Source organism: Trachemys scripta, chromosome 14 (genome assembly GCF_013100865.1).
Source record: "Trachemys scripta elegans isolate TJP31775 chromosome 14, CAS_Tse_1.0, whole genome shotgun sequence".
NCBI classification, from domain to species: domain Eukaryota; kingdom Metazoa; phylum Chordata; order Testudines; family Emydidae; genus Trachemys; species Trachemys scripta.
Window position 1 is genome coordinate 35,608,912 of NC_048311.1, and position 22,207 is coordinate 35,631,118.

General features: G+C 50.4%; 2 protein-coding genes across 2 annotated transcripts in view; both read right to left on the reverse strand.

Moving 5' to 3' along the window:
* Positions 1-815: 815 nt before the first annotated feature.
* LOC117887294 (E3 ubiquitin-protein ligase TRIM7-like) lies at positions 816-12,745 on the reverse strand. Its single transcript, XM_034789748.1, has 7 exons — positions 12,282-12,745; positions 11,025-11,120; positions 7,554-7,784; positions 5,504-5,526; positions 3,904-4,019; positions 3,532-3,606; positions 816-2,673 (listed from the first exon to the last, which is right to left on the reverse strand). Exons 1-7 carry the CDS (start codon positions 12,687-12,689, stop codon positions 1,778-1,780), a joined length of 1,845 nt encoding a protein of 614 aa, XP_034645639.1. The 5' UTR covers positions 12,690-12,745; the 3' UTR covers positions 816-1,777.
* Positions 12,746-15,969: 3,224 nt separating this feature from the next.
* The window catches only part of LOC117887298 (zinc finger protein RFP-like), a 14,746-nt gene continuing 8,508 nt past the window's right edge, over positions 15,970-22,207 (reverse strand). The window contains exons 5-7 of the mRNA XM_034789752.1: positions 19,404-19,519; positions 18,764-18,793; positions 15,970-17,800 (exon numbers count right to left, since the gene is read on the reverse strand). Of these exons, the coding sequence (XP_034645643.1) occupies positions 17,286-17,800; positions 18,764-18,793; positions 19,404-19,519 (661 nt within the window). The 3' untranslated portion in view covers positions 15,970-17,285. The remainder of the gene's footprint in view (positions 17,801-18,763; positions 18,794-19,403; positions 19,520-22,207) is intronic.

Sequence of the window (22,207 nt, forward strand, 5' to 3'; positions counted from 1 at the left end):
TTTAGTTGGGGATTGATCCTGCTTTGAGCAGGGGGTTGGACTAGATGATCTCCTGAGGTCCCTTCCAACCCTAATAATCTATGATTCTATCCCTGATGCAATTTGAGGGGAGAATCTCGACACATATTCCTCTCCCCTCCACATGCTCAGATTTAGGGCAAGGGAGACACATGCCCATAAAAGAGTAAGGCCCACAAGGTATTCAAGCACCTAACTCCCATTGAAACCAAAGGGAGTTAGGCACCTTTGAGGATCTGGGACTAACTCCTTTTTCCCCAGGGGTAGGAGCAAGTCATTTGGGGGCTGAAGGACCTAGTTTGGTTCCCTATTAATAATCATGATGTCTGTCCCGAGGCCTGTACACAGGGCCTTGACTATGCTCCATCAAGGCTTTGAGATTTGGATCTAGCAGGCTAAACAGAGCACAACATGGCAGGATACTTCCTAAACTACTACTTCTTCTTTCATACGGCTTGGGTAGGTAGCAACAACGACAAAGGTATATCTAAGTTTGATAGCCTGCACATTGCCGCAGCAGTGAACTGATGAATGTCCTTCAGGCCTCCGGACAAAAGAACGAAGGGGACATTCAGCTATGACGTGCTCTATCGTTTGGGCCTGGTAACCAGTCGCATACAGGTGTTTGCCTCATTTTCCATCTAAAGAGGGTTTATCCACATCTCCCATTTCTAAACTGACAAAGGGGGACACTGTTTGTCTGGCTGCAGCTACCATTCCCTGTAACCCATCATGAGGGCAAAGAACGTTTCAATGAAGAAGAAGAAAAAAAAAAAGGCAAACAAACAAGAAGCAACTCTTTTTCTGATCACTTCTGAGTTTATTTCTGTATTTAATGCTACATGGCCCAGACAAGAGAGCCCTTTAGCATCCTCTAGAGACCCTGTTCTAAAAACTCTTTGGTCCCAGATTATGTGACTCATTTAAAAAAAAAAAAAAGAGAGAGAGAATTTGCTAAAATAACCCTGCCTAATGTCCACCAAACCCTCTTTGTAGCTGCAGATTCTTAATTTCTAAAGGGCAGGAAATCCTGTAAAATACAAAACGGTGCTGTAAAGAAAGAGAAATGTTTCAAGTGGCAAGTCATTCATTGATGTTATTGTGTAGTATTGGAACTGTGTTAGCACGTGCCAGTACAAGTCTGGGCTCTGGGGCCCCTGGTGCTGTATTTCAAGACATCCCCTGCCCTGAAGAGTTCACAATCTGTGTAGATGAGGAGAGAAAGCAGGCGGACACAAACAAAGTAGGACGGACTCAGGAATCAGCATGTTTAGCACAATAAGCAGCCACTGCACAGCCGCGGCCTGGCCCCTTGCCCCTAAAATAAACAGATTAATCTGTACAGTACAGAAACTTCAGCCCTATTCACAAAGTGACTGATACTCCAAAGCCTCCCGCTCCAAGGGGCTCTGCCCTCTCTGCTCCCCTCGAGTCAAACAGCTTCCCAGCCTGCCCAGCACTATTGACCATCCTTGTAACCCAAGGAGTGACTAGGGCAGCAGGGGACAGGCTAGTTCTTTAGCTGGAAGGCGAGGAACAGAATTCCAGCTCCTCCCTGGCTGGCCATCCCTAGCCACCAGGGCCCACACAGGCCTAGATCCCTCCGCAGCTCCCAGCTTCTCTCCAGGGACAGAGAAAGTGGCTCATTCTGGGCTCTCTCAGTGGGAGAGTTTCTAGCAGGTGAAGGGGAGCAGAGCGGCTGGGGACTCAAGATCGTACCTGGGGGCACAGGGGCAGTGAAGAGCACGGCAGCTGGAAACTATTTACCTCTTTTCAGGAAGTCGGACAAGGAACAAACAACATTATCCCTTTTTGTGGGCTGGGGGGTGGCTGCCTGGGCCGAATGGGGCTCTGTTCCCCTTACAGGGTAGGTGGCACGGGCTGGATAGTGGTGGATCGGCCTGCGGGGTTGACCAGTTGACAAGTGTGGCCTCGGTTTCATTTGTTGCATGATACTGAGCCAAGAGTTGACTGAGACAGGGGTTGCGCGCTCTGCTGAGGCAGCAGCTAGGTTTAATTCAGTGCTGCTTACTCTTTCTGGAATGTGGAGAAACCCTGGGGGTGCAACGCGGACATGACTGTCACCTTTTTGAGGAAAATGACGGTTGGAGACGTGGCTTGGAAACCTCATTTCTGAAGGAGCCAGTCTGAGCCAGGACACCTTTCCCACCACCCAGAAGAAAGGGAGGACTCTCTCCCCAGTGAAAGAGGCCCTCATATAGCAGAAGATGAGGGACTTGTGATCAGCATCAAAAAATGCCACCTGCCCCCCTTCATAGTCCAGAGAAACCCGGATCCTCTGGGGGACCCAGCTCAGAGACAGGGGGATTTCTTCAGGTGAGGTGAGTGCCCAGTACTCACCTCTGCGCAGAGCTACAGCGCAGATCCCTTCTTCAGGGCTATATTTGACCGGTCCCTTCCTCTTCACCGACTCTCTGGCTACTCCCACGGCCCAGCCTCCCCCTTCGCCCACCTCCAGCTCCCAGTAACATCTCCCCGAGGTGAATCCCTCACAGCCCAGCACGCAGAGAGAAGAATCAAATCTCTTGGGATTGTGGGGCAGATCCTGCCGGGCGTCTCCATATTTCACATGTTTCCAATCCTCAGACAGGACAAGTTTGGGATGAGCCGTCTCTGGATCCAGAGTCACATTCACTGGGGAGAGAGAGAATCAGAGCGTTAGGGCCAGAGCTCAGCCCTGGGGGAGGCTGGGACCATTTCTCACACTCCCCAGTAGCCCTGTCCTGGCTGGGGCCCTCCCTGATTTCCTGCCTGTCTCAGGTCCCAGGGAACTGCTCCTGCTGGGGGCTGAGCGGCCATTTCATGGCAGCTCCCTTCTGCCAGGCACTAGGAGGCACTGTAAGAACTGACTCTGCTTCTGCTCCTGCTCCTACCGGGGCTGCTGCACCCCCACAGCTAGGACGGGAGTGGGGGCAAAGTTGAGTGAAAGAGGAAGCGTTTTCAGCTGTCCACTGGGGAAACCCTCTTGCTAGCCCAGAGGGAAGGGGAGAGGAGGGGGCAGCATGAGGAAATGGAAGTGACAATGGGTGGAAGGAGAGACCCACCGCCTATGGGGAAGGAAGACAGTGGGAACCCCTTGGAAGGGCATGCAGCCCATGGAACGGCGGGAAGTGTGGGAATACGGCATCAGAGTCCAGGAGGAAAAGACAAGAAAGCAATGGGACTGGAGGAGAGAGAATGATGGGAGTCATGCCCCAAGGAGACACTGGGGGATGATCAGGCCGGCCAGCCCCCGCCCCATCCCCAAAGAGGGTGGAGACATCACACCACTGACTCCCAGCCCATCTGTACATCACCCCTACTGTTTAGAGCCGCTCCATGGCCTCTCCACCCAGCTCCTTTCCTACAAGTCTCTGGAGGTGGGAAACTGCCATGAGGTGGAAAACTGGCTCTATTTGATCCCAGAATTTTCTTCTGCAAGTGAATCCAGATCCGCAAACCCATCTCCTCTTTGGTTCTTCTCATTGTTACAATATCCCCGGGAAAACTTACCCTTTTCACCTACGTTTTCCATCTCCTTTGCCAAAAATTGACTCCCTTCCATCACCAGCCCAAATACCAGCGTGTCTAGAGAGAAGACAGGGGGAGAAGAGATGCGTTTTCATAGTGACGTGCTTTATTTCTGTGACACAAACACAGGGGAAGGGAGCTCAGATACCCAGAGAGAAACAAAGGAAGAGAGCGTGAATAATAAATTTCACTCTTATTGTTGTTGGTTCTCTATTGTATTTTCTCTTCCCTTGGCCCTTCCTGGGAATGTATAACCTATTCTTTTACTATTATTGAGTTGGGCTTGACATCAACACTGTTTATCCAGAACCCATGTCCTCCCACAGTGACATTTTGATTTGCTCTTCTTGATACCTTTGAATTCCCTCAGAATCTTCTCCAGATCGATCCTTTTCTGGGAGAAATCACTGATTCTCTTTTCCAGCTTGGAAGGACTCTCCACCACCGCCTGGGCCTTCCCTTTCTCACACCTAGAAAGAAACAGGCTTTGCTAAGGAATCACAGTTTGCAGTGTAATTATTTCTTTTAGGCATGACTCCTTCGCATTCGTTATGTTCTGATCATCTTGGAAGTGAAAGCTGTGGAGTCGAGCAGCCTGCTGGATAACTTGCTCTACTTGGGGCAGGTAGGCCCAGATCCACAAAGTTACTTGTGGCAACAAAACCCCACATTTTGGGGTCCACATCCCGATTTTAGGTGCCACAATCCACCAGCCCCAGCTGCTGCCAAACCCTACAGGCACCTAAATTCGCTCAGCACCGACATTTTCGTAGGTGCCTATGTTCTTGCTTCTCATCAGGTGCCCGGATGCCCAGGCCCCAGAGCGATCCACTAACTGGGGGAAGAGAGGCGTTCCTCTGCCTAAGCCTCCCATGGGGCCCAATTCGGTAATCATGCTCAGACATCACCTCTGCTGGATCGGGTGCCTATTGGCTTAGGTGGCACGTGAGTCTTCCATTTGGGGAGGCTCACATGTGACCGCCGGAAGCTGCCTAGAAGTGGGGCGGGGGTCACTGATGGCTGGACCATGCCCCTGAGTCCCCGCCCGTATTTGGCCTCTTCACCCCGAGGTCCCGCCCTGGCTCTGCCATGGCCCCATCACTTTTTCCTGCCTTCTATGGAGCTTTGCTTCTGGTTCTCCAAAGGCAGTGGCTGGCCAGCGCGCCTCCGGATGCATGGCCGGCCTTTTTGGGGAGGCTCAGCCTTCCCTGGCCTCTTATACACACCACCCATGCCTACTGGAGAACTTACACAAAATGGCTGTGGGGAGAAGAGACTCCTTCAGAACTTCTAGCCCAGTGATTACAGTAGTCACCAGGGATATTGGAAACCCCCCAGTTCAAGAACTCCCTCCAACTGAGGGGGGAAAATGGTTAGGCCCAGACTGTCAAACATATTTATGTGCCTATCTTCCACTGAAATTAATGGGAGTTAGGGGCCTAAATACCTTTGCGGTTCCGGGCCCCAGAAGTCTAAGTCTGGTGCTATTCAGGCTCCTAAGGCACTTGGGCACTTTTGAAAACTGTATCGTCAATCTTTTGTTTTCAATTTTTTTTGCCAATTGGGAAAAAAAGCAAAATACTCTCGAAACCTAAGTAAATAAATGAAAATGGGTAAATTAAGCTTTTTGAAGCTTGTGGAATGACAATGACTTTACCATGTTTGTATTTCTTTCCCCATGTTTTTTTTTTTAAATCATAAGAACATAAGAATAGCCATACAGGGTCAGACCAAAGGTCCATCTAGCCCAGTGTCCGGTCTTCCGACAGTGGCCAACGCCACGTGCTTCAGAGGGAATGAACAGAACAGGTAATCATCAAGTGATCCATCCCCTGTCTCCCAATCAACTCTACCCATTACGTTTTTAAGCAGGGAAGGTTAGTGGCTGGGAAGATGCATGTGCAAGCCCTTTCCAAGCATCGCGAGGGATCAGAGGGCGTGAGGAGCCATGTACCTGCTCAAGATGCTTCTGATATCCTAGAGGGGGGGGAGAGAGAGAGAGAAAAGGAGCTCAGTGTCAGAGTGACATGAATCAGAGCTAATAAATTATCTTGGTACCCATTTATTTTTTTATTTATCTCATAAGTAAACTAGAGCAACAGAGCCTAGACACACCTACTCTAAGGTTCGTGCACAACTGGCTGAAAAACCGTACTCAGGGAGGAGTTATCAATGGTTCATAATCGAGCTGGAAGGGCATATCAAGTCGGGACCCACAGGGATCTCTCCTGGATCCAGTTCTATTCAATATCTTCATAAATTATTTGGACAATGGCAGAAAGAGTACACTTATAAAGTTTGTTGACGATATCAAGCTGGAAGGGGTTGCAAGTACTTTGGAGGACGGGATTAGAATTCAAAATGATCTGGACAAACTGAATTAAATAGGATGAAATTCAATAAGGACAAATGCAAAGTACTCCATTTAGGAAGGAACAATCTGTTGCACACATACAAAATTGGAAATGACTGCCCAGGAAGGAGTACTGCGGAAAGGGATCTGGGGGTCATAGTGGACCACAAGCTAAATATGAGTCAACGGTGTAACACTGTTGCAAAAAAAGCAAACATCATTCTGGGATGTATTAGCTGGAGTGTTATAAGCGAGACATGAGAAGTAATTCTTCTGCTCAACCCCGTGCTGATTAGGCCCCTACTGGAGTACTGTGTCCAGTTCTGGACAACACACTTCAGGAAAGAGGTAGATAAATTGGAGAACGTCCAGAGAAGAGCAACAAAAACGATTAAAGGTCTAGAAAACATGACCTATGAGGGAAGATTGAAAAAAATTGGGTTTGTTTAGTCTGTAGAAGAGAAGACTGAGAGGGGACATGATAACCGTCTTCAAGTATGTAAAAGGTTGTTATGAAGAGAGTGGTGATAAATTGTTCTTAACCACCGAGGACAGGACAGGAAGCAATGGGCTTAAATTGCAGCATGGGAGGTTTAGGTTGGACATTAGGAAAAACTTCCTAACTGGCAGGGTGGTTAAGCTCTGAAACAAATTACCTAGGTTGTGGAATCTCCATCATTGGAGGTTTTTAAGGAAGTTTAGACTAACACCTGTCAGGGATGGCCTAGATAATACTTGGCCCTGCCTCCACGCAGGGGACAAGACTACATGACCTCTTGAGGTCCCTTCCAGTCCTACTTTCTATGATTCTATTTAACAGTGTCATCTCAGGGATATCCTCTGTAGCTAACTGCTTAGTTAACTGCATTTCCCTGTCACAATCACTTTGGAACACAAATATGTGTAACAGTAATTAATAATTATTATCCTCATGCCCAGATCTGTGTTTGAATGAAGTAGCCACACAGGACTGGGTATCTGGCTACACACCATCCCAATGCTGCTCAGTTGGTGTTGTAGTGGTTAGGATATCTGCCTTCTAAGCCCTTCTCCTGGGTTCTTTACCCAGCCAGCAGAAGGCAATGATGTCTGTAAGAGAGGACATTTGGCCTTGTGGCAAAGCACTCGACTGAGGTGCAGGAAATCTCCATTCACATCTTGGGTACAGACACAGCTGCACTCGCAAGGGACGGCTACACTGCAATCCGAGGTGCGACTCCAGCATGTGGAGACGTACTTGAGCTAGCTTCGATCGAACTAGCTCCACTCAGAATAACTGCTGCAGCAGCACGGATTATACACCCAGCCAGGACCCTGGGTATGTACTTGAGCAGTGAGTCCATGGTTCCACCTGCACTGCCCTGGCTTCACGGCGATTGTTATTGGAGCTAGCTAGATCAAAGCTGCCCCAGGCATGTCTACATGAGCTTCAGTCACACCCCTGCTTGCAGCACAGACATACCCTTAATCTCTCTGGGTCTCAGTTCCCTACTCACAGGAGGAGGAAAATTCATTAATAGCAACATAGAGAAATTGTTTAAAAAATACACACCATGAGTTCTATACTGAGGTTTCAATTTTGCATTCCATGACTCGTGAGTTTTATCCTGTACCCCTTCCCCAAATGCCTCGCAAGAATCGGGGTTCTCACCTGCAGGAATTCACTCGTGGGCTGCTGGCACTTCCCCTCCATCTCACTGATCAGCTCATTGAGACGGGAAATTTCCACTGAGAGTTTGGTGACATTTTCATTCTGCATCTTCACAATCTCCTTGTCCAGGCCTCCCAACTGAGCCAGCAGGAGTCGCTCTTGTTCCTCCAGGAGCTGGCGCAATTGCCGAATTTCAGACATGATTTTCCGTCTCTCAGCATCTGTCTTCCCCTGAAACGGACAGACACAAATAAGGAAAAGGTAGGGCAGGGAACAGTCATGGGATACCTTGCACCAGATGTAAATTAACTAGGGCTGTCAAACGATTAAAAAAATTAATTGCAGTTTTAAACAATAATAAAATACCAATTTAAATCTATTATAAATATTTTTGGATGTTTATTTCAGTTACCACGCAGAATACAAAGTGTACAGGGCTCACTTTACATTGTTATTTTTTATTACAAATATTTGCACTGTTAAAAAAAAGATAAACAAAAGATAGTGCAATCTAGAAGTCAAAGCATGAAGGGGCATATGAACGTTTAGCATATCTGACACATAAATACCTTGCAACGCTGGCTACAAAATAAGAAGCAAGCGGCATTATCTCCCGTAAAGATAAACAAATTTGTTTGTCTTAGCGATTGGTTGAACAAGAAGTAGGACTGAGTAGACTTGTAGGCTCTAAAGTTTTACATTGTTATATATTTGAGTGCAGTTATGTAAAAAAAAATTCTACATTTGTAAGTTGAACTTTCATGATAAAGAGATTGCACTACAGTGTTTGTATAAGGTGAATTGAAACACTATTTCTTTATCTTTTTTAGAGTGCAAATATTTGTAATGAAAAATTATAATATAAAGTTAGCACTGTACACTTTGTATTCTGCATTGTAATTGAAATCAATATATTTGAAAATGTAGGAAACATCCAAAAAATATTTATAATACTTTAAAATTGGTATTATTGCTGTTATTGTTCAACAGTGCGATTAAAACTGTGATTAATCGTGATTAATTTTTTTAATCGAGGTAACTCAAAACAAATTAATCGCTTGAGTTAAGTGCGATTAATTGACAGCCCTAAAATTAACATATTTCCATTGACCCCTATGGCCAGGTGTGCGCATTCAGGAGAATTTCATTGCCACTTGTGAAATGTCAACAGGGCCTTTTGACAGAAACTCCCCCCATGCCACTAGATCAGTGTTTTCCCCTAAAGCTTCCTGCTTTGTTCGTAATGTCTCTTAATGTTGTCTTGGCCCTAATTTGTCTTTCTGCTGCCTCTTCATGTATCATCTGATCAATGGGCTCCAACAGTCCAGATTCTTCCAAGAGCAGGTTTCAGAGCTACATGGGCAGCGGCTTATTGGGACAGATCGAAACAAACAATTTAGGAGAATCACGATGCTCATGCAGAGACGAAAGAGAGACACACACCAGACATGCCAAACCTGCGGAAAAAAATGCAGACACTGGGCTTATTTTAGGCTTAATTGTCTTGTGAGTTGCTTGTTGGCTAGTTTTTGGCTTGTAGCTTGTTTGACTTGTTGCTTGTTGTAGCTTGTTGCTTCTGTTTTTTTATCAATTCTTGGCAAGCAGGGGCAAGGGGAAGAGAGAGTCAGGGGTGCACAGCAGGCCCACCACAGTCCCAGACTGCACACCGGGGGGATCTAGTCACATAGAGTGTTGGGGTTCTTAGGGATTGGCTTGTTTTTTGCCTTGTTTTGAAACGAGATTAGCTTGATTTTTGACTTATTGTGAAAGTCGGGGTGCTTATTTACCACGTGAAAGTGGGCAACTGTGACATACACACAGCTGCAAACATGCATGCAAAGAGAAAGAGAGGAACAGAGCAGCTGTGCAAACCCAAGAGACACACCCTGGAACAGGGCCACTTGCCCCATGAGCTGAAGAGTGTGGGGCTATGCCAGAGGTCCCCAAACTGTGGGGCGTTCCCCCCAGGGGGGCATGGAGGAGCCTTCAGGGGGTGCAGCGGGGCCTGGGCCAGCCCCCATGGGAGCCAGAGAGGGAGCGCCACCCAGCCCCTCCCTGCCCCCAGCTCTGCTCCAGTCCCACCTGCAGCAGCAGCCCCAGCTCACAGCCCCACACCTGGCTCTGCCCCCAGCCTCAGCGCAGCTCTGCTTCCGGCCCCACCCCCAGGTCCTGGCTGCAGCTCCAGCCCCAGCTGTGGCCCCAGCCTCCGCCCCCTTACCCCATCCGCATCCTCTCTCCCCCCACACCCAGAGCCATGGCCCCACTCCCGGCAGGGGCAGGCATGGACAAGGATAAGGGGGTTGCAACACTCAAAAGTTTGGGGACCACTGGGCTAAGCTAATTCAGATTTTGGAAGAAGCCCCACCTGAGGGGAATCAGGCAATTGCCGACAAAGAACAGATAGAGGTGGCTGTGCTCAGGGAATGGCTAGTGCAAAGAGAAAGGCCATGTCTACATGTACAGCCCTCTATGCTCTCCTGTCAGCATAAGAAAAGCAGTCCCGCGAGCAGCATAAGCTATGTTGGCGGGAGAAGCGCTGTGAACATGTCGGTGTAACTGACATCGCTCAGGGGGGTGGAACATTCACCCCCCTGAGCGACAGAAGTTTTGCTGACCTAGGTGGCAGTATAGACATAGCTGCAGAGGAAGGCTCCGGCAGGACCATGACACCAGGAAGCTAGGAGGGTAAAGCCCAGTGAGCAGGGCACTGAGAAACCCTGACTGCGTTTGGGAGTGGGTGTCAGAGCTCCAGTGAGGGGGATGTCTGGGAGATCAGACCAGAATGGAAGAAGAGCCCTGGGGGGGTGAGAGAAAGTGCCTGAGCTAAATATCTTCCATAGTTGGTCAGGATATTAGACAGACACGGTAGGTGAGGTGACACCTTTGAGTGGACCAGCTTCTCAAAAGCTTGTATGTTGCACCAACAGAAGTTGGTCCAATAAAAGATATTACCTCATCCACTTTCTCTCTCTCTCTAGAGCTAAGTATGGACTTTTTCTTTGTGTTATAAATAAATTAAATAAATAAATTAATGGAGATATCCCATCTCCTAGAACTGGAAGGGACCTTGAAAGGTCATTGAGTCCAGCCCCCTGCCTTCACTAGCAGGACCAAGTACTGATTTTGCCCCAGATCCTTAAGTGGCCCCCTCAAGGATTGAACTCACAACCCTGGGTTTAGCAGGCCAATGCTCAAACCACTGAGCTATCCCTCCCCCCGTTGTTCTAATGGACTTTAGTTTGGGACTCTGGCTTGTTGTAAACTGGTTCTGGTATGAAACTAGGGGTACCATTTACCAGAGAAAGCCTCTGTGAGTTCTTAAAGGACCCTGAAGAGAGGGAAAAATGGAGGGGGGGGCTTCAGAGACACCCCTAGTCAGTATGCAGTAGTTGTGTTATTCCACCCTTCCACCCCACCCCACCACACAGCATACCACCACCTCCTATCTACAGAGTCATAACAGGCACCTACCAGGTATTCCTGGCTTTTCCCCTCCTCGGCCTGTCTGTATTTGAGGAGTTTTTCTCTCTCGTCCTTCAGGGTCTGCAGTTGTGTCCAGATTTGTTCCTGAGCAAAGAAACATGGTTTGTGATCTGTTCTGCTGGGAAGGGTATCCTGGGTGTCTTCTTCACAGAAAATAATTTAAATAAATAAAACCTATGGATCCGATTCAGACTTTAGAAAGAATTTACACAGTGTATTCAACTTTACAGGAGTTGCTGGTGCTGTTTGGAGGAAAACTCACTTCCTAGAGCTTTTGAACGTAACCGGATTTGCATTTCACAATTTACTGGATTGTTTTACTGGTTAGCAATATTATAACCCTGGTCTGGATAATCCATGTAACCCAGAGGCTCTGAATAGTCCGCTGTGCTGGTTTATGATTGGCCAGGATGTTTTGGAAGGAAGAACTGGGTTATTACTCTTTGGAGCCTGAAATGACTGGCACAGACGGAGGCAGAATAAATTCCTCTCTGGTTGGGCTGTTTTTCTTTTTCCAGTGAGCAGCTACTAGCAGATGAGAGATTAATTCTTCATTTCCTTGGGTTGATTGAAATACTTCCCTGATGGTTGTATTTTCCAATGGACAACCTACCCCAAATTCTCAATTACTGAGGGACCAGCTTCACTCATTGATATATTTGCTTTCCACAACCCACTCTCTGTATATCTTTTCATGAGTGATGTATCCAAATACTGGGATGCTAATATCTAAACTGTATTGTTAATTTTATTCACCAATATTTGTGTTATTGCTGATTATGTGCTATCTGTATCTTATGACTTTTAAAACAAACTCTGTATTTGTGGATAATCTAAGCACTATACCCAGATGAACAGACACGCTTTTCTTAACCTGTGTACTATGTAATTTTTTAACATCAGCTTTAATACATTTTTAAATCCGTCCTGTTCCTACAGAACCTGGTTACAAAGAGAGCTGTTAAACAGGCAAAAGGCAGCACAACTTAGGTCTAATTCACAGACCCTAGGGTGACCAGATGTCCCTATTTTATAGGGACTGTCCTGATAGTAGGGGCTTTGTCTTACATAGGACTCTATTACCCTCCACCCTGCTTTTTCACACTTGCCATTTGGTCACCCTAACAGACCCCGTACACCAAAAATAAATCCTTTAAAGTAAAGAACACAGGTTAGTAATTCCCAGGTCAGATTTTATCCAATTCCTGCCATCTGGGTTTGGGATCGTTGATGGTGTTTTCCTACCTTGTACTCCTGGGCAGCCTCCTCGATGGGAATCACAGGGTGGTCTCGGTGAGCCTTGGATCGGTCACACACCACGCAGATGGGGCTCTGATCCTCCTCACAGAACAATTTCAGAGGCTCCTGGTGCCTCTCACACACTCGCTCCCCCTCTGGCTCTTTCCCCGCTTGTAACTTCAACTGTTTCACTAGCTCCACCATGTTCGCCAGCTCCCTGTTGGGCCTGAAGTTTCTCTGCTGGGCGGTTGCTCTGCACTGGGGGCAGGAGAAGTTGGGCTCCGACTGCCCCCAGCACTGGTTGATGCAGGCCCGGCAGAAGTTGTGCCCGCAGTGGATAGACACCGGGGCTTTGAAATACTCCAGACAGATGGAACAAGTGGCTTCATCCTGGAGTTTTTGCACAGCGGCCATCGCTCCCTGCACTGCAAATGTGTGGGACCAGGTTAGTTTCACTTCTCTGGTACAGCCCAGCTGCAGGTTTCATTTCCTGGATCCGTCTCATTGGCTGAGCTATCTGAGAATCCCAGTCCCTGAGGGCTCTACTCTGGTAACCCTGGCTGTGCTGGGAGCTGTGTGATTGTGCTGGTGGACAGCCCCGTTCAGTCCTAGAGAGGAGAATACATCTCTCTGGTACTTTAGCCCAGTGGTTCTCAATCAGGGGTGTGTACCAGGGGGTACATCAACTCCTCTAGATATTTGCCTAGTTTTACAACAGGCTACATTAAAAGCACTAGCAAAGTCAGTGCAAACTAAAATTTCAAATAGTGACATGTTTATACTGCTCTATAGACTATACACGGCAATGTAAGTACAATATTTTATATCCCCATTGATTTAGTTTATAATTATATAGTAAAAAGGAGAAAATGTCAGCACTTTTTCAGTAACAGTGTGGCTGTGACACTTTTGTGTTTTTACATCTGATTTTGTATGTTTTTAAGTGGTACGCTTGGAGGTAGGCAGGACAAACCAGACTCTTGAAAAGGGTACAGTAGTCCGGAAAGGTTGAGAGCCATTGCTCTAGGGGGGTTGGTGAAACTGCACCTGGAAGAGGAAATGCAGTTGCCTTGGGGAAGCAGGTCCTGGCTGGAGATGCTAGCTACAGGACCTGGAAGGGGATACAGCATTCCAGCCACTGCATCTTACTGTAATGGGAGAAATACATTTGAAGCTGAACCGGAGACAGGGTTGCGATGTAAACTCCACTGAAATGGAGAGTTCTCTCTGCCCCCGTCAGACCTCTGCACCCCTCCCTCCAGCTCCTGGGACTTCCTCATGGAAGTGGTCACACCTAAGGAATTGAAGAATGGATCTCTCATCCGCTAGGAGCTGCTCGGTTGCTGGCAGCCTCTCACTAGAAAAAGAAAAACAGCCCAACCAAAGAGGAATGGCATAAGAATCAACCTCTGCATTTTGTATCTTTGTTCCACCCGTTGCCCAATCTCCTCATGAGAGCCTACCCCGCCTTCTCCTGTTGGAATGACACCAGCGAAAGGCCCTTCAGCATGTTTCATCCCTGGGACATGACTCCCTCCGCTGAAATCACAGCAGCATTAATGTCAGGATTTTGCAACCTTCTTCGTTCACGCGGGAGGAGGGGGGAGAGATGGCGGGGGGAGAATCCGTGACTCCCCAACAGAATGCAGCCAGAAATGGCCTGCTGCAAAATTCTCCATGTGCAACCCCACTTCCTGCCACGTAACCGTAAAGGACCAAAATGTTTTCCTAAAATGCACTACGAGGTAGAGTGGCCAGGTGTCTGGTTTTCGACCGGAAAGTCCAGCCAAAAAGTGGACCTGACTGTGTCCGGTCAGATCTACTGACTGGACACCTCAAGTCCAGTTACTGCAGGCAGGGGAGGTGCTGAATCATCACCCACACCAGCCCCTACTCAGCCGAAGCTGCCTCCTACCTGCATCAGGCAGCTGCAGGCGAATCCCTCCCGACCCACTCAGGGAGGGGGAAGAGGGGAAGAGCAGTGAGCAAGGAGGGGACGGGGAAAGAGGAGTGAACAGGTGATGTGGCCTCAGGAGGAAGGAGCGGGGCAGGGGCGAAGAGGCAGGGCAGGGGTGAGGCCTGGGGGAAGGGGCGAAGCAGGGAAGGTTCCGATACTCCTGCTAGTGTGTCCGGTTTTTATATATTACAAAGTTGGCAACCCTACTGCGAGGGTTGGGAAGGAGTGGCTTGGAATAGCGCAGTGCTAAGAACCAAGGGATATGCCCCCACCCAGAGGCAACGTGGTGGGGGGTGGGGAGGAGCATGTGGGGTCATGTCTCCCTCTCCTCCCCAATTTCCTGTTCAGCTTGTACTGAACATGCTCACACGGAGTGAGCACGCACAGTAATGCTGCTGAAGCCGGCTGCCCTCACTGTGTCCCCCCCACTATTGACAGGCACGGGTCATCTCTGCCCCCACCTTCACTCCAGTCAACATGACCGCAGTGAGCATGCAGCTGTAACTCAACAGCCTTTTGTGCTAGGCCACACTTGCTCCAGTGCAGTTAGCAATGCCTACACACCTACAATCTGAGCTGGGATCCTGGCCCAACCCAGAGCCAAGGGAGGATTCTCTCCCCAGTGAAAGAGGCCAGGGACAAAGTGAGGATCGGAGCCTCACTAGAAGAATCATAAAATGCCACCTGCCCCCCCCCCCATAGTTCAGAGAAACGGGATGTTACCAGGGTTCCTGCTCAGATGCAGGCAGGTCTCAGGGGAGGTGAGAGCAAAATACTTAACCTTGCACTGCCGCAGAGCCCAGATCCCCTCTGCAGGGTTAAACCTGATCCAACCCTTTCTTCTCACAAACTCTCTGGCCAGCCCCCAGCCCAATATTGCCCATCCCTCACCTCCACCTCCCAGTAACATCTCCCCGAGGTGAAGCCCTCACAGCCCAGTGCACAGGGTTCAGTGTCCAAGCTGTGGAAGTGTCTTTACTTAAATTTGGCTCCCACCGATGATAGCTCAAAGGAGTCACTGCTTTAAGGCAAGGGGTAGGAGCTTGTGATTTCAGGACTGAACTTCCCCCTTTAGATCCCCACTCGTAACTTTGACATCTGTGTGTCTGCCAGATTCACCCTCAGGACCATGGGCCAGATCCATGGGCCATTCTGTCTGGTCCCCGAACATATCTGTCCCCACAGCAGACCAGCTCTACAAAATGGTGTCCTCTGCACAGCGCAACCTCTCATACACCATACGAACAAGGTCATGAACTCACACACCCTGGATGTGCAGGATCCGTTACACATACAAGAACTTTTTCGAACCCCATCTGCCTAGGTTCTTATGACCTACAGTAGAACCTGAGAGTTACGAACACCAGAGTTACCAACTGACCAGTCAACCACACACCTCATTTGAAACCGGAAGTACGCAATTAGGCAGCAGTAGAGACCCCAAAAAAAGGTGAATACAGAACAGTGCTGTGTTAAATGTTAACTACTAAAAAAAAAAAAGAAGGAAAGCAGCATTTTTCTTCTGCATAGTAAAGTTTTAAAGCTGTACTAAGTCAATGTTCAGTTGTAAGCTTTTGAAAGAACCACCATAACGTTTTGTTCAGAATTACAAACATTTCAGAGTTACTAACAATCTCCATTCCCGAGGTGCTAGTAACTCCAAGGTTCTACTGTATAAGTAGTGACAACTTTTGCTGGATGGAAACAAGGGAAGACCACATGAAAAATAAGGGGTAATTCTTTATTTTAAAGGACATTTTAGGCAAACACCATTTTCCCTAGCATATCATGTACTTTGCTTCCAAGTGTACATTTCTACTGCCCTCAGATATACAATGCAATCATCATCAACTTAATGCGGATAGTGGTCAAGGGATGTCCCTTTAAATAAGGGATGGATGGCTACCATAAGGGACAATCAATGAAATAAGAGACAGGCCGTTGAAATTAGGGATGGGTGGTCACCCTATCTATAAGACTAGTTCAACTGGCGGCCCGTAGGCCGTATACATCCCAGGACCATTCTGTCTGGTCCCCGAATGCATCTGTCCCTGCAGCAGACCAGCTTTAAAAATGGTGTCTCTGCAAGGCATGAGCACTCATGCGCTATGTGAGCAAGGTCACAACCTCAAAAACACAGTACTAATAGGGTCCGGATGCCATTTTGTAGAGTAAAATGGCATCCTCTGCACAGAATAACCTTGCACATGCTGTATGTGCAAGGCCACGTTGAACAGATGATGATGCCTTTTTGTTTCTGAACGCAGCCACTAGAGGAGTCGCACAACTACGCATGTGACCCTGGTCACTGAAAAGTTTGGACGAGGAACTAGCTACATGTCACTGTTTGTCTGAATGCTTGATGCGCCCAGGCTGGGAAATTTGGATCCAACAGACATTGTGTGAAAGCACCTGTGTATGGCCTAGCAGAGACATGATCATTACTGTTGTTGCAATTCCAGAGGGGTTGCTTTTCTTGCAATTCCAATGACATATAACTCACTTCGATCCCACTGAGCAGGTCAGGAAAAAGCAAACAAACCCCCCACCAGTTTATCAAGTAGTTCTGATGGCTCCTGGGTTTATTGCTGTATTTTACCCAACAGGAGAGACAAGAGAATCCATCGTGAGCCACAAAAATTTCAGCATCTTTGCAGCTGTGAAACCATGAAACCATAAAACACAACAACCTCCACGGTTAAATTCTCCATAGTCAAATTCTAGAAAACACTCATCAAAAGTGAAGATTAGCCATTTTCTCCTGTCCCCCCCCTGCCCCAAAGATTTGCCACCTGTACTGTCCTCCCTCACCCAGGACTCCTCCTCTTGCTCTCTGACCAGGCAGAATGCTAGAGTCCTCCGGGATCATAGAGAACAGTGACAAACAGGCTGGTCAATGTCCCTGAGGGTTGGGTGGTTTTGGTTGGTTGGTTTTTTGGAGGGGGGAGAACAGGTCACCAGCCCACTTTAGCTTCCCGGGTTGTAGAAATGAGGGTGCCAGAAGCTAGAGAAGCCCATTTCTTGGCCTGCAGGGGGATAGATAATCTTGTGCATCAGGAACAGAGTCTCAGCTGGGTTTCACTGTCCCAGAAACAGAACCAAGGGCGGATTCTCTCCCCATTGAAAGATGCTGGTGGGAAAGTGAAGATCGGGGCCTTGTTGTCAGCACTGAAAAATGCCACCTGCCCCTCATCACAGTCCAGACAAACCCGGATCCTGCTGGGGACCCGGCCCAGTGACACTGTGGTCTCAGGGGAGGTGCGAGCCTGATATTGATCCCCATGCAGCCACTGCACAGCCCAGATCCCCTCCTCAGGGTTAAAACTCAACCCCCGCTTCCTATTCACAGACTCTCTGGCCACTCCTACAGCCCAGCATTGCCCATCCCCCATCTCCACCTCCCAGCAATGTCTCCCTGAGGTGAATCCCTCACAGGCCAGCACCCAGCGATTACAGTCAAATCTCTCAGGATCGTTGGGCACTCGCTGCTGTGTGTCTCCCAGTCTCACACTTTTCCGATCCGCAGACAAGACGAGTTCAGGATGAGCCGTGTCTGGATCCAGCGTCACTGGGGACAGAGAATCGGAGCGTTCGTCAGAGCTCGGCCATTGGGGAGGTTGGGACCATTTCTCACATTCCCCAGCAGCCCCGTCCTGGCTGGGACCCTCCCTGATTTCCTGCCTCTGTCCTGGGTCTCAGGGAGCTGCCTCTGTGCTGGGGCTGAGCAGGGATTTCACCGCGGCTCCCACCTCCCAGGGCCTAGAGGTGCAGTTATAGCTGCAAATTCTGCATCTCCATCTCCTCCCCTGTTGCATCTCCCTGCTCCCTGTGCTGTGCCTACCCACTCCCAGCAGCAGGGACAGGGCGGGGCGGGGCGGGGCAGGCAGCAGAGCCTGGGGTGGGACCGAAGGAGCAGCAGCCTCAGCAGCCTCTTGGGGAGACACCCCCAGTCAGAGGGAATCAAGGAGGCAGCAGAGAGGGGAGCACAAACCCCAGTGCAGCTGGGACAAGGGGAGGAGGCAGTAGCCCTGGGTCGAAGGAGGCGGGAGGGAGTTGGTGGGTACACCAGGGCAGGGCCCCCAGCCCATGCCGTATGGTAGAGGTGGAGGCAGTGTCCATGGAAGACCTCCCAAAGACAGAGAGGATGGAGGGGCCTAGTTGGCAACCCAAGAGCCATGGGGTAAGGGAGAGGTGGGACCCACAAGGAGAGACACAGAAGGGGGCGATGGCCTATGGACACACCAAGGAAGGGTCAGACCAGGCACCCACCCCCTCAGCATAATGGAGGAGTCAAAGCCCTCACTCAATCAAAACATTGTACACCAATTAAAGGTTTAATATATATTAGCGTGCTTATGGCCAGCCCCTACCTTGCAATGCTCACTCTATGGATGGAGGCCTCTGTTTTGTTTGATCTCAGAAGCTTCTTCCTCAAGTGAATCCAGTGCCACAAACACAAACTGTCCTTTTCACTCAATCCATCTAAAACCCCACCCATTCCACTACCCCCTTTTACCAGAGATCCACTTACTCGCTGTCTGCAGTTCAAACATCAGAGCGTCTAGGGAGGAGAGGGAGAGAAAGAGATTTCATGGTATCAAAATTATGTTTCATGCAGGATTTCTACAATTAATCAGAATAACTGTGCTTTAGTTCTGGGCCATAAACAGAGGGGACAAGGCAGGGAGACCCAGAGAGAGAAATACAGAGAGAGACAGTGTAAAACTCGCCCATATGGAGGTGGGCCAGTATCAGGCTTATGGACCCCTTTCAGCACTAACAACATAGTTATAAACACGGCTTATGTGGCATTTAGTGTTTCTCGCCTTTCTACAAGAGAAAATTCCTAGACAGGTCAGACTGGAATGAAACAGACTCAGGAAGAGAAGATGGAGCCCTCTGCATTAGCACAGAGTTTCACTCAACCAAGTACTTTGCAGTCCTCAAGAATAAGGGCAAGGAAGGCGACAATCACATTCGGACTCTTGTTGTTCCTCCATAAATATCTTATATTTTGGGTGGAAATTTCTTAGCTAATTCAAAACTTTGTCTATATTTCTTCCATGTTCTTAAATTGGGTTTTACATTCGCAGCTAATTGGACACAGCCCGTTTCCTCCAACATTCACAGAGATCAGACTCCATTTTCCTTTTTCAATCCCTGCTCAGTACCTTGGAATTTCTTCAGAGTCTCCTTTAGTACAATGTTTTTCTGGGTAAAATCACCAAGTCTCTTTGCCAGATCAGGAGAAATCTCTACCAGCTGCTGGAACTTCCCCTGCTGGCACCTGGAGAGAAACAGAATTCTCTATTTCATTGATTTTAAATCACGATTTTTTCTGTATTTCAGGGAAAGCTGCTGGACTGCGGGCAGGGCCAGATGAACTTTTTGTGGGCCCAGCGCCAAAGATATTTGTGGGCCTGCATGGGGCAAGGTGCAGGGGGGCGGGATGGTCAGTCTCCAGAGTGAAGGGCGGGTTGGGGGCAATGAGGCACAGCGTGGCAGGTGCAGCCCAGCAGGCGGGCACTGTTTACAATCCTGCAGATGCCAGATGCACACTGGCCTGCCCAGCCCTGTGCTGCCAGCATGCCCCTTCCCCTTGAGGGCAGGCCTGCACCACACCACCCCCCTGCCCAGTGCCCTACCCTTATGCCCAGTGCCCGCTCTCCCAAAGATCTCCACCACAGATCTGTATGCCCAGCCCCCACCCCTCCCAGAGACCTCCCCCACTGGCCTCCCACCACAACTGCACAGCACCCTGCACTCCACTCGCCCAGCGCCCCCCACCCGTAGACCTCCCCACTGCCCACCACCTTCCTCACAGTTCCACCATCACAGCTGCACAACACCCCATATTCCTGAGGGGATTCTGCACCAAACTATTAAAAATTCTGTGCACAATATTTTAAAATTCTGCAAATTTTATTTGTCAATAAATAAATGTGGAGGCTCCAACATGGCAGCGGGGAGCACAGACCATGGGTTGCATGTAGGTGGGAGATTACCCTGCAGCCTTCCCCCACCCCACCCCACCCCGGGACAGGGATTCGGCAGTGAGGCTGCACCCGACACTGACACAATGCAAGGGCCAGGCCTGCCCCAGAAACACCCTGGGGCCCTGTCTCCCTGTGCCAGGTGCACCAGGTGTGGGTGAGCAGGCTCAGCCCGGCAGCAGGATCCAAGTGCAGAAGGACTTAGTGTGGGGGGATCCAGGTGGGGGTAAGAGAGTTCTCTGTGGGCAATCTGGGTGTGGGCGGCTCAGTGGGAGATCTGGATGCACAGAAGCTCATTGGGAGGTTCCAAGTGCAGGGGCAATGGGACTCTGCAGGGGATCCAGGTGAAGGTGTTTGGGGCTCAGCGGGGGGGAGAGGGGGGTCTACGTGCAGGGGAGGTGGGGTTCCTTTCGGTGGGGGTCCGAGTGCAAGTGGTTGGGGCTCTTCGCGGTGGTACAGATGCAGGGGAGGTGGGGCTTGTCAGGATGAGGGTTCGATGGGCCTGCTTAATAGGGGAGCCCCAGCTTCTGCCAAGGGGATGCCGCATGCTGGGTTCCAGCTCCCCCCCCCTTGCCCCCGCTTCCCCCATCCCCTTCTCTTCCCCATCCCATGCCCCTTCCCCACTGCTTCATCTCCCCTCCCCCCCTTCCTTCCTTATTGAGGTTGCAGGAACAAACCATCCCGATGTGTAGAAAGAATAGTGTCGTAAGATGAGGCCCTGAAACATAAACCCTTATCAGAGGCCTGGTATGAGGCCTAAGGCCTGAACTAACGTAATGGTCAAGACGTTGCTAACATAAAGCAAAGTTAAGCTGGGAGCCAGAGGCAGGCCCTGCTCACAGAAGCTGGCAACGAAAGGGCTGATGTTGCAAAAATACACATATCTAAAAGGTACTGGACACTAGAGATACCAGAACTAGGGTGACCAGACGTCCCGATTTTATCGGGACCGTCCCGATATTTCCTTGTTTGTCCCGCGTCCCGACCAACATGCGGTCGGGACAACCGGACAAACAAGGAAATGCCCCGGAGCCTAGAGCCCGGAAGTGCTCGCACCCCCCCCGCCCCGACTCCGACCCCTCCTCCCCCGATTGGCTCCCTCCCCGAATCCCCGCCTCTTCCCCGGGCTCACCATTCCTCCTCCTCCCTCCGGCGCTTGCGGAGGGAGGCCCGGGAGACACAGGGGAAGCGCGGGGCCGGGGTGAGTAACAGTCCAGCCTGGCCGCGAGCAGGACTCAGTCGGGTGGTTGGGCGAGGAGGGGGGCGGCCCGCGGGGCCAGGCGGCGGCTGTTGTTGTCCCCCCGGGCAGCGGGACACGGGAGCAGCCGCTGCTGCAGCTCCCACTGCCGCGGGGGCAGGAAGCGGCCATGGCGCTCCACGGCTGCGGCGCCTCCGAACCCCACGAGCCGGGGCCTGCTGCGGGGACCCAGCAGCGCGCACGCTGGGCCCAGCCCCTGGCCAGTCGCGTCTGGGCTGCCCAGCTGGTGCTATCCCGCGGCGGCCCCGGGGTGGAGGCATCGGCCGCCCAGCCCCGTTCGTTCCCCTGCGGGACGGGGGGGCTGGGGTCTGCTGCCCCCACTCCAGGACCGCCGCGGGATTGCACCAGCTGGGCAGCAGCCCAGACGCGACGGGCCAGGGGCTGGACCCAGCGTGCGCGCTGCTGGGTCCCCGCAGCAGGCCCCGGCTCGGGAGGTTCGGGGGCGCCAGAGCCGCAGCCGCGGAGCGCCATGGCCGCTTCCTCCCCCCGCGGCAGTGGGAGCTGCAGCAGCGGCTGCTCCCGAGTCCCGCTGCCCGGGGGGACAACAACAGCCGCCGCCTGGCCCCGTGGGCCGCCCCCCTCCTCGCCCAACCACCCGACTGAGTCCTGCTCGCGGCCAGGCCGGACTGTTACTCACCCCGGCCCCGCGCTTCCCCTGAGTCTCCCGGGCCTCCCTCCAGCGCTTGCGGAGGAAGGTTTTTTTTTTTTTTTGGCCCCGCCCCCC